Below are 12,086 nucleotides of genomic sequence, written 5' to 3' on the forward strand. Positions count from 1 at the left end.
CGTCCTTCTAAATGGTAATGGATCCAGACCCAGCCTCTCCAACTGTTCTCGCAAGATCATTTCATTGAGTGAATCTTCTCCAAATGCTTGTCCTTAAATAAGGAGAAAAACTATGCAGTATAGAATCCCTACACAGTATGGAAGCAGACCATTTGGCCCATCGAGTCCACACTGAGCCTCTGAAGAGCACCCCATCCAGACCCTCTCGATCCCTGTAAGCCCCTGCATTTCCTATGGCTAATCCACCGAGCCTGCACATCCCTGCACACTATGGTCAACTTAGCATGGGCAATCCATCCTAATTTGCACATTTTTGGACTGTGGGAGGAAACCAGAGCACCAGAGGAAACACAGGGTGAAATGTGCAAATTTCACATAGTGGTGTGGCACTGGCTGGAACTGAACCTGGGTCCCTGATGCTGTGAGGCAGCAGTGCTAACCACTGAGCCACCATCTAGTATACTAGACATGGTCTCAATATCCTGTAAAATTGTTGCTAAAGCTCCTAATTTTTATATTCCATTTCATTTCCTTGCCTAATCACCTGCATGCTAATATTTCAAACACTGCTAAGAGACTAGAAGTTGAAGCTTTTCATTTTGCACTCAGAACAGAAACAGACTTTTAAAAAATCATTTTATACTAGATTCCAGCGTTTTAACTCTAAGAAATGTTAACTGGTCTGTAATTTCCTGTTTCCTATATTGCCCTTTTCTTTTACAGGGAAGTCACATTTACTATTTTCCGATCTGATGTGCCCTTTCCAGACTCTAGGAGATTTTGGAATATTAAAACTATCTCAGCACTCGCTTCTTTGATGACTCTAGACTGAAAAACATTAGCATCTGGGGATTTGTCAGTTTTTAGCTCCCTCTTACTTTGTCAGTGCCCTTTCCCTGGTGAGTGCAATTGTTCAAAGTTCCTCCCTCTATTTCAACATTTGACTTTACAACATTACTGCAAGATTGGAATTAATCTTATACTTGAAAAAATAATCAGCAAAATGAACAAATATAAACCATCAGAAGCCTTCATATATAAAACACAGGTTAATTTATTTAGTAAAAGATTTGAAAAATAGTCTCCTACATATAACAATTTTACTAATGTTCAACAAATATCAAGTTGTATAAACAGAAAACATTATGATCCCAGTTACAATGCAGAAACTATTCAATTTGCTGGTAATTCACGGTTCAGGGTCTGAACCTTTTCAGTACGTTCGACGCAACTGTGTTTCAGATTTAAATAAAAACCCAAACATAGAGTACAATAAAACCAGAGAAAGGAAACTTTAGAAGCACTGGGATTCTTCAAATTGGTTGTTAAAAAGAAGTTGAATCGCTATAAATGTTACAATTCGCCAAACTCAAATCAAATGAATAAAGTCCAAGAACAATTGAAGATTAAAAGATATTTAAATTACAATCAAAATCTAATGATATATTTACATTTAAGTAGAAATTCTAATGTAATAAAATTGCACAGTTAATGATAAATTTATAAGAGGCAGTTGGTTTAATGTGTGTAGCTTTTACACAATTTTAAACACATTTCCAAGTCTGCTAGGACTGCTATTACATTTTCGGAAGTACTGAGAGAGGTTTATCTAAGCTCACTATTACAAGTGAAACTGTCCACTGCATTCGGTACATTATGTAGAGAAGATAAGTGGCATTGGTTAAGAATTTAACAAAATGTTGTGTAGATTTATTAGAGTTTAGAAAACACATTCTTTGTAAAAAGAATCATAATTTGCTTGGAGATTTAGTTCTGTTTTACTGATTAATTCAACAATGGAGGAATAAAATCTACAGAGGAAAAGCTGGTTTTCACACAGTTCCCCAGGAAATATTACAGGTTCAAAAAACATTAACGTCAGCATTCCAATCAAGGCAGCCAAGAAGTTTAATTAATAACATATAGACCTTTACAATAAATTATTACCCAATAGTACAAGATCAAAGAAGATTCAACCAGCAAACCTTTGGAAGTTTTTTTTATGTAAAAGAGTCAAGTTGCACTGCAAGTCACATTCAAATGTAATCCCACAAGCAAAACCATGAAAGTGCAAGAGTGAAGGTACATTCCGACCTTGTCAAGACAGGATGGATTACTAGCACGTACACACTAGGAAACACACACACACAACTCTGTTTTCATGGCTTAAACAGGAGGAAAGTGCATTCAACATTGTAGGAATAAGACAGATTCTGGTTTTCGAGTTGGGAGGGTCGAACGTTCAGATTAAGGTGGTGCATAAACAAAGAACACACTTTGATCCATTATTGTCAAAACCTACCACAGTATAGATTCAGCACTAAACACATCCCTTTCGAAATGACTCCGGGATCAGAATCAAAATAAATAGAAATCCACGGCAACCTCCAACAACCAACAAGATAAATGCTGATCTTGCTTTATCTTCCTCATGATCCTCACCAAAGGGGAAAAGTTGGATTGTAACAACAGTGTCTGACCAGGACATGGCTCACTACAAACCAGAGTTTGCAACATTTTATGGGTCCACCTTCAAACTGATTCCAAATCAGCTTCAACTTACAGCTGGAACTCATTTCCATCAAATACCTTTTGTGTAAAGTGAACTAATTGCACACATGCTGATAAACAAGTTTAGTTGAATGAGTTAAATTGTACATTTTAAACTACCCAGTTTGCCTGTTACTATCTACAGCATGCACTGCATCCGCTCCTCAGACAGCACCTTCCAACACGTGACCTCTCCCATCTGGAAGGACAAGAGCAGCAGATACATGGGAACACTATCCCCTGCAAGTTCCCCTCCAAGCCACTCTCTATCCTAAATTGGAAATATATTGCCGTTCCTTCAGTGTCATTGGGTCAAAATCCTGGCACTCCCTTCCGAAGGGCACTGTGGGTGTCCCTATACTATGTGGACAGCAGTAGGTCAAACAGCAGCTCATCAGCTCCTTCTCCTGGGGAGGGGCTTAGGGATGGACAATGGTGGTCCCACATCCCATGAATTAATGATAACTGGAAAAGAAACCCCTTCTGTGCAGTTCCCGTTGTACCATCCAGGGAGTAGGAAACCACTGAGTAAACAGTTATCACTGAGTTCATCAATTACAGAAGAGAAAGATTGAAATGAAACTTGACAAATATAAAAATGTTGGTGATACTAAGCTAGTGATAATCATCTGAAAGAAACACAAAGTTTAATGACATGGATTTGACCCTGCCTTAGAATTATGTGATTTAGCTGAACAGTTGGAATTAAACCAATCATTCTCATTTGAAAGATGGGCATTTCCAGTATTCTCTTACCTTGATCGATCAATGAGAGATTCAAATCTCAATGTGACTGGATGTTTGTGAAATAAAAACAGGTTTTTTCAAAAGTGGGATATTTGTCAGATATTTTCCTGAAGTGGCCTGGCTCATACCAGAGGGGAAAAAAGCGACACTGTTGTTGAAATTGTGAACTCATTAAAAAAAGGCAGAGGTATAAAATATTCCTCGACTGACTCTGATGTTCATTTAAGAAACATCACGCATGTGAAACTCGTGCTCGGCTCAGTGTGAGTTTGTTGGAAATACATTTCCCATGCAAACCGAAAGGAAGTTAACACAACTCACTGCTAATCACACAGAACTGACCTTGTTCAGTGGAACTAGAATCAGGTGCAAAGATTGCTCTGTGTCTAAAGCAAGAGGTTGAAAGAAAATGTAAGAATCGAAATTCCAGCTCCCAACAGTTATCCAGTGAATCTCACTGGAAGGTGCATGCAAATGGTGGGATAATGTTGCTCGCTATCCACCCACATTAAAAAAAAATTGTAAATTACAGCAGTGACTCCAAAAGTATTTCACTGGGTGTAAAGCCCCTTTGGAATATCCTGAAGTTGTGAAAGGTTCTGTACAGATGCAGACCTTCCTGTTATGAGACTGGTGCTAGTACTCAACGTGAGATTCTATGATAACAGGGGATCCAATGTAATACCCGATACGTTAATAAATTACATTTACATGCCTATTTATGGTCTGCCTTATCTGGGACACTTTCTAATTAAACAGCAAAATAAAATGAGCTTTGCTGCAATAGCAACATGAACTAAAATGTATTTATGACATTTATTTATCAAAACAAATTGAGTTTACTTTTCTAAGTTCAATGCAGGCCATTTCCTGAACTGTTAGAGGTCAGAATGTATTGGAGAAATATAAATTCAATTTAAAACCTTCTGTACCAGCTAAACCATCCCGCTGAGTGCACAGTAAAGTTGCTCTCTGTGTGCAACTAAACAATACTTCCTGTGTTAATTAACCTGCTTGAAATAACAGGACTTCCAATGTATCCTTCAGACCCTGACACAGTGACATGTAATTATCATATGTTACAGATTTGCCCAGATTGGGTTTTCAGAAATCCCAGCTGAAAGGTGAACCAGTCTGATTCAAAATGAAAACTTTAATTCCTCCACATTGATGCTATTGTGATGATCTGAAGCAGCATTCGATCCCAGCCCAGGATCAGTAATGATCACGCAGTTGTGTGTGTTTTTACTGAGAACAGCCCCGTCAATTCTACCCATTGAGGATGAATCCATTTAGATTAGTTTCAGACTTTTAGTGTATCCCCTTCCAAACAGAGTGGCAGTATGTTCAAATCCAAAAGTTTTGAAAGTTCTCATTTGTCACCCAATTCCATCAGGTTTTGTACATTTGGATGTTAACTGGAAGAAGAATCCTTAACAATGGCATCCAGGTGTTTGAGCCTCACAGAGGTCAGGAGGGAAAGCAGCCCAGGAAGTGTAACTCCCACTGAGCAGCTGCTGGAACGGAAACTTCAGCCTCCTTTTAACAACGACCCGATATAGACTCAAGTTGTTAGCAATGACTGTGACAGACTGCAAAACGCAGCACCCTAATTGTTTAGTGAATTTCTGTGACAGACAGTTCTTGGGACATAGCTCCGATTTGGATACATCAGCCAAAAGGTCATGCAGCTTTTCTGCACGTGTGAGAGCAACACGCCGTTCCAGCAGCGAGATGGGCTGATGGCTCAGTCTGTCCTACACTGACTTGGTTCTTGTTATCACTGTGCTCAGTGCTGCAAATACTTGCTCATTGTTCTTCTTTAAGTGACACACAAGGGATTTACACCAGGGAATACATCCCACTGAATAAATCACAATATTTTAAAATCACCCAGAAAGGAGGGGTAAAGAATTTGATCCTTGGCCTCAGGTGAACCTGACAATTGGCATGAACCAGCTTACAACGTCATCAGACCTCAACAGCAGCTATAAGATGGGGGCAAACAACCTGGATACTGGGGAGCAGCAACGTTAGAGATTGTCAACAATAAATACTCAAAGCAGCAGAAGCAAAATGGAGAGGAAATAAACTATCCTTTAACCCTTACATGATTGGCTTTACTTTTGTTTTTATCAAAGCTTTACAAGATTTAGGTTTGTTTTAATAAAGCAATTATTCACACAATATTCTTAAATTCTCAATGAATAAAGTCACCGTAGTCCCAGACAATCATAGGCTGCTCTCTCATTACAGAGGGGGGACTGGTGGTGGGTTTAACCTGAGGGTCACCATGCCTCAGGCGAGGGGAGAGGGTGAGAAAGGGGAATCCTTCACAGTAACCTCAGCCAGTATGGGAACTGAACCCACACTGTTGGATCACTGCGTTTTACAGACCAACCATTCAGCCAACTGAGCCCCTCCCTCCCCTCAAAACCCCATACTCTGCATTTCAGCACTTCTGATCTTCTTGTGAAAAAGACAAAGTGACGATGAACTTGCTGGGCACCCGTCAGAGTTTGACAAAATCAAGAATGAGGTAAAAACTCAAAACAGATGCTGACTCAGCAAAAGTCCCTATGTCTGTCTGTCTGTCTGTCTCTCTCTCTCTCTCTCTCTCACACATGACGGAGCCAGATATTGATGGCAGGTCATAGGCCTATTGCTCTGGCTTTACAAATACATCACTTTAAATTGTAACAAAAATGCACAGTCGCAATAAAATAGAACGGGAAAATAGAGACAGTGAGAGGAGAGAGATGGAGTTTGTACAGAGTACTTGATGAGGTTGTCCCAGGGTTGGTCGGTCTGGAAGAGAAGGGGGGTCATTGTTACTGAGCGCCACGACCACAGCTTTCAGGAACTGATCCACATTTCAGACACACGTTCCTTCAGAACAACTGAAGAAAGCTAATTTGGAATCCTTCCTCAATATTTCTCTCAAGCCTTTTGATTCGCAGCATTTTTATGAGGAGTTGGTTGACATTCTTAAGATGCCAGAGCATCAAATGCTGCAAACATTATCAAAATGCTTCCTCTGGAACTGTCTTGTCTGTACCTAGTACTTACACACGTGTGACTGTTTTCACCCAATCTGCAGCAGGTATGAACACCTCACTCTTCACCAAATGGCTGGAGAGGGAGACCATCCTGCTGGACTGTTTAAGAAGCGCACACAAAACAGATTGTTGTGATATGTAGGAATGCTCTTCGCAATGTTGCAGGTTTAAAGGAACTCCATTGAACAGGGATGTCATAGGCATGCTGTGCCTGAAACGCTCTCAGTAGTCCTCCACATCCGTGAGGTGACTTTGCTTCTTTCTCACGTTCCAGTGTAAACACTCGGCCAAACTATCGAACCAATCATTCACCGGGTCCCTGAAGCATATCGATGGGACTGGGTAGCAGGAGGTAGTAATGGTGATGCTGTTAAAAAGAAAAGTCAGTCTAAATGAACAAATGTAAATCTCTCTGATGGCCTCTTCCACACTCCTCTCTGCATCATTCCCTTTCACCTGATGAAGGACAGCGCTCTGAAAGCTTGTGATTTAAAATAAACCTGTTGGACTATAACCTGGTGTCACATGACTTCTGACTTTTTCCAACACTAGCACTTCCACATCACCATTTCCCTGCACTTGCTCTGGTTTGTTTCCTGTCACTGAGATTGAGATAACCATGCTGTCGATAAGCTCCATACTGCACACAGGCTGCACTTCATAGAGCACCAAACCTGACCAGGTGTAAATGTAACAGGATCAACAGCTTATAAACTACAAGAAACATCTGTTGGGGAAGCTGGGAATAAATGAGAGAGGTTTTATCTATTTAAATAAAATTAACACATTTTGGGAAGGGTTCAGAAAAGATTTACAAGGATATTGCCAGGGCTGGAGGGTTTGAGCTATAGGGAGAGGATGAACAGGCTGGGGCTGTTTTCCCAGGAGCATCGGAGGCTGAGGGGTGACCTCATAGAGGTTTACAAAATTATGAGGGGCTTGGATAGAGTAAATAGGCAAGGTCTTTTCCCTGGGGTGGGGGAGTCCAGAGCTAGAGGGCATAGGCTTAGGATGAGAGGGGAAAGATATAAAAGGGACTGAAGGGGCAATTTTTTTCATGCTGAGGTTGAAATGTTAATGGAAGCTTGTTTATTCTGTCGGGGCTTATGATTGGAGAGAGAAAACACCAAGCCATTAGTTTAGTGTTTAGTATGAGCAACTTTAAAAAATTTAGTTCAAAAGCTTTTGGGCAATTCGAAGGAGGTCTAACCGGATCAGATGCAAGTATAAGGAGATTGTTCACAGCAATTAACAAAATAAGATCTCTCAGTGAATGACTGTAGCCCCTGAAACTTCGAGACTAGGACTGATGATGTTACCGAGCATAGTGATGAAACATCTGAGAACAAATTTACCAGCTCAGCAGGCAAACTGAGACATCTCGGAGATGACCAGACTACTCCGGCCCGTAGACATCATGGTAGCCCACAAACCTACCACCACACTGAAACAGCTCCTGATGAATCAAAAGGAGCCTGTACCAACAACCAGCAGAATGGACGTCATATACAAAACACCCTGCAAGGACTGCAACACACATTACATCAGACAAATGGGCAGGAAACTAGCCATCAAGTCACATTAGAACCAACTAGCCACCAAGAAACATGACCAACTATCAGTGGTTTCCATATACACAGATGAAGAGGGACACCAGTTCGACTGGGACAATACATCCATCCGAGACAGGCTAAGCAAAGACACACATGGGAATTCCTAGCAGCCTGGCATTCAAACCAGAACTCCATTAACAAACATATTGATTTGGATCCCATTTACCAACCTCTCAGAAATAGAACCAGAAGTGATATCACCAACCACAACAGACCAAGACACATAAATAGAAAGCGGGTAGTAACACCAGCGCTTCACTGATGATGTTACTGAGCATGGTGACAAAACACCTGAAAATAAAGCTACCACCTCAGCGAGCAAACATACAACCAGAAACAATCAATATAGCAGGCCATTCAGCCCTTCGAGCCTGCTCCATGGCTTATCATTTAACTCAGTGCCTTGTCACCAATTTTGCCCAGATTCTTTGGTCCCTTTAACTCCAGATAGAGCTCATATCTAACTTTATCTTGAAAACATTTCAATGATTTGGCCCCAACCATTTTCTGTGGCTTCATTTTCTTATTTTATTTCTTTTGTATAATAAACTGCAGTTCGACTGTTCCAACCACTAGTAACATCAGCTGGGAAATAGCTCCAGCTGCCAGACCACACAGCTCCCTGAACAGGCAGAGCAAAGCCACTCTCTCACCCGGGTGGAGGAAGGACGTGGCACCTCCAGAATGACAGTCACAGGTTCCTGGCAATGCCCCTTGGGACCTACCTGTCGCCATGGCAAATCTCTTGTCGCTGCCGTCCATCAAATGAAATCCACGCAGTGTTCCTCGCGTCAGGTGACAGCATAATCTGAAAACAAAGCTCAGGCTTTAGGACCAAATCATAACGGAAACAGATCCAGGAGACCCCCCCCCCCCCCCCCAATGGGCCAAATGGCCTCAGGTGAAAATGGGGCACAGGTCACGAGAGAATGCTCATGATTGTGGAAGAACACATTCCAAAATGAAGTAACAACAACCTTTTGAAGGAAATTCAGAATGTGGCTCAAGCTCGGATTGGTTTCTGCACTATCCCATTTAAAGTGAAGATGTTGGATCCAATGTGGTTACAGTTAGTGTTCAACTACATGATTAGGAGTCATGCATTTGACAAAATAAAGCTTAAGGAATTTAATTCCTTGCCACACAAGTGATTCCTGGGGATAGTGATTCCCCAAATTGGGCAAAGAGCCTTGTTGAAATTCTCATCCAATCTTGCAAATTATTTCTTTCCCCTTGGCCCAGTTTCTGTAAATTTACAGCAAAGGTTCATATGTTTCTCAAGAGACTTCCATTGCATTTGACCAAGGACAGTTCAGACCCCTGGAATCAGCCGGCCAGAGCTGGACAGAGCTGTGACTGATACGAAATTTGGATGGGGCAGCATGGTGGCTCAGTGGTTTGCACTGCTGCCTCACAGAGCCAGGGACCCAGGTTCGATTCCTGCCTCGGGTGACTGTATGTGTGATGTTTGCACATTCTCCCTGTGTCTGTGTGGGTTTCCTCCCACAATCCAAAGATGTACGGGTCAGGTGAATTGGCCATGCTAAATTGCCCATAGTGTTAGGTGCATCAGTCAGGGCAATGTATAGGGGAATGGGTCCAGGTGGGTTGCTCTTTGGAGGGTTGGTGTAGACTCGTTGGGCTGAAGGGCCAGTTTCCCTACTGTGGGGAATCTAAACTAATCTAATATGACGACAAACTAAGTGGAATAGCTGCGGACAATCATGGGAGTGGATTAGATCAGGGGAAGGATATTTCAGTTTTCAAATTCTCTTTTCAGTTTGAGGTAAGACAGCAAGAGAAAGTCGGAAGATTCGCAATCATCAAAACGGAAAGTCAGGGAGAGGTGCATGATGCAGGGGTCCCTGAAGCCGTCAGCTGCTGCTGGATATCAGGGTGAAGGGGACAGTCAGGGTCAGGGTCAACCTTAGGTCCAACACTCACCAGCCCATTAAAGCAAATTGCAAACAGGACACAATGGGGAATGCAGCCGGGGGAAATGCTGGAGGAACTCAGCAGGTCTGGCAGCACCTGTGGAGAGATAACTGGGTTAACGTTTCAAGTCTAGCAATCTTTCGTCAGAACTCCGGATATATCGAGGACAAACGTTAACTCCTTTTTTGTATTCGCTGCCAGACCTGCTGAGTTTCTCCAGCATTCTGTGTTTTTTTCAGATTCCCAGCTTCTGCAGTAGTTTTCCTTTATTTGAGACAATGAGGATGTATTCACACTGAAGTCCTGCTCACAGACACTTGGCTCCTTTAAATCCCCAGCTGCTCTCTCTGAACACTTTTGAAGGAGTTACTGCTGAAGGTGGCTTTACCCAAGTTCCCTCAGGTGTGCAGAGTCACCGACATTACAGACACAGCTCATCGACAGACGACGGGTTACCTGGAGGTCCACTCCTGCTGGTACGACAATTGGTCGGAAGGATAAGGAATGTGGACAGATGGGGGTGATCATTATGGCGGGAACGTTGGGGTGAATCATGGAGGCTCCTGCAGCTGCAGCATAAGCTGTGCTCCCAGTCGGCGTGGAAACAATCACCCCTGAAACAGGAAAGGCCAACTGCATTAGAGAGACTCTCCAACCTTCCTCTGACAACCCCTTCCCAATCCCTGCAGCCTCTCCTAGCTGGAGATGGATGGGAGCACCATCGCCTGCCTACAACACACCATCCTGACCTGGGAATCTCCGTTCCTTTGTTGTCATTGGGTCACAATCCTGGACCTAACAGCACTGCATTTGGTGGGGGGGGGGGGGGGGGTGTCTGTGTGCACACGTCTCTGTTGCGTATGCGTGTGTGACTGTGTGTGTGCGTGTTTCTGTGCTTGTGTGTCTCTGTGCGTATGAGTGTCTGTGCATGTATGTCTGTGCGCATATGCATGTGTCTGTGTGTGTGTGCTTGTGTGTCTCTGTGTGTATGTGTCTGTGTGTGTGTGCGTGTCTGTGTGTATGTGTGCGTGTCTGTGCTTGTGTGTCTCTGTACAAATGTGTCTCTGTGTGCGTGTGTCTCTGTGCGTATGCGTGTGTCTGTGCGTGTGTGTCTCTGTGTGCGTGCGTGTGCATTTGTCTGTCTCTGTCTGCATTTGTCTGCCTGTGTGCGCGTGTCGGAGTGTGTCTATGCACGCCTGTGTGCATGTCTGTGTAGGCCCAGCACATGGTCCGAGGCAGCAGCTCCTCTCTGCGGCAATCCACTCTGTCACCGTCGGTGATGCTCACGGGGTATGAAGGAAGAGGAAGTGCCAAGGATGGCTCCTGCCTCAGCCCCTCGCCCACAGCTGACCCCAGGCCAGGCTGTTCCTTCACTTCTTCGGCCATGATTCACCTTTCAAACAGAGACCATCCAGAATCCGTGCTGTACTTAAACTCACTCCCAGGCCCTGTTCACCTCTAGCCCCTTCACCCAAAGAAAAGGAGTAAGCCATTCAGCCCCTTGAGCCTAATCTGCCATTCAATAAGGTCATGGCTGATCATTTGCATTAACCCCAGCTTCCTGCCCAATCCTATCTCGATCGACTCCCTTCACACCCAAACACCTCCAATCACAATTGCCATACAGCTCAGTGGCTCAGAATCCACCAATCTCTAACCTGGAGAACTCCAAACAATCTCTGGGTAAATACACGTCTCCTCAACTCAGGAAAATATCTGATCCTTAACTTACTGCTCATCAAGATCTTCAGTTGGTCGTATTTCCACTGATAAAGTACTTCAAAGACCAGTTTGCACTGAAGTGATTAAGCTCCTAATCATTCTGCCATCTTCAATGTGGGACGCTGGAATTTATTGTCAATCACTGACTCAAATATCCGGCATCCCCCGAGTACCACAGAAGCAGTAATGATGGGAACACATTTAGTCTTACTTTAAACCTGAATCAGAGGCTGGTTTTTCAAACACGCAACTCCCCCACCCAAAAACAAGGCAGTATGACAATTCTGAGCTTCACACAAACTCCAAACGTACCATCTCCTTGGACAGATGTTATCAGGCGGCCGTTCAGAAACAAATCAACGTTGGAGAGATAGGACGAAGGGCCACGGTCAATCACAACCTCATTCAGGACCTGAGCAGTCGGGGAGAGCGGGAGGGGGCGAGAGAGATGGGGGGAGAG

At 43.3% G+C, this 12,086-nt stretch overlaps 1 protein-coding gene across 5 annotated transcripts in view; it reads right to left on the reverse strand.

The window, feature by feature from the left end:
- Positions 1-1,036: 1,036 nt before the first annotated feature.
- Positions 1,037-12,086, reverse strand: part of LOC122540462 (NAD kinase-like) — an 88,249-nt gene continuing 77,199 nt past the window's right edge. For all 5 annotated transcript variants that reach the window (XM_043676302.1, XM_043676301.1, XM_043676303.1 and 2 more), the window contains 4 exons: positions 11,939-12,038; positions 10,361-10,518; positions 8,695-8,777; positions 1,037-6,723 (listed from right to left, as the gene is read on the reverse strand). In XM_043676302.1, coding sequence (XP_043532237.1) covers positions 6,579-6,723; positions 8,695-8,777; positions 10,361-10,518; positions 11,939-12,038 — 486 coding nt within the window. In that variant the 3' untranslated portion in view covers positions 1,037-6,578. The remainder of the gene's footprint in view (positions 6,724-8,694; positions 8,778-10,360; positions 10,519-11,938; positions 12,039-12,086) is intronic.

Source organism: Chiloscyllium plagiosum, chromosome 34 (genome assembly GCF_004010195.1).
Source record: "Chiloscyllium plagiosum isolate BGI_BamShark_2017 chromosome 34, ASM401019v2, whole genome shotgun sequence".
NCBI classification, from domain to species: domain Eukaryota; kingdom Metazoa; phylum Chordata; class Chondrichthyes; order Orectolobiformes; family Hemiscylliidae; genus Chiloscyllium; species Chiloscyllium plagiosum.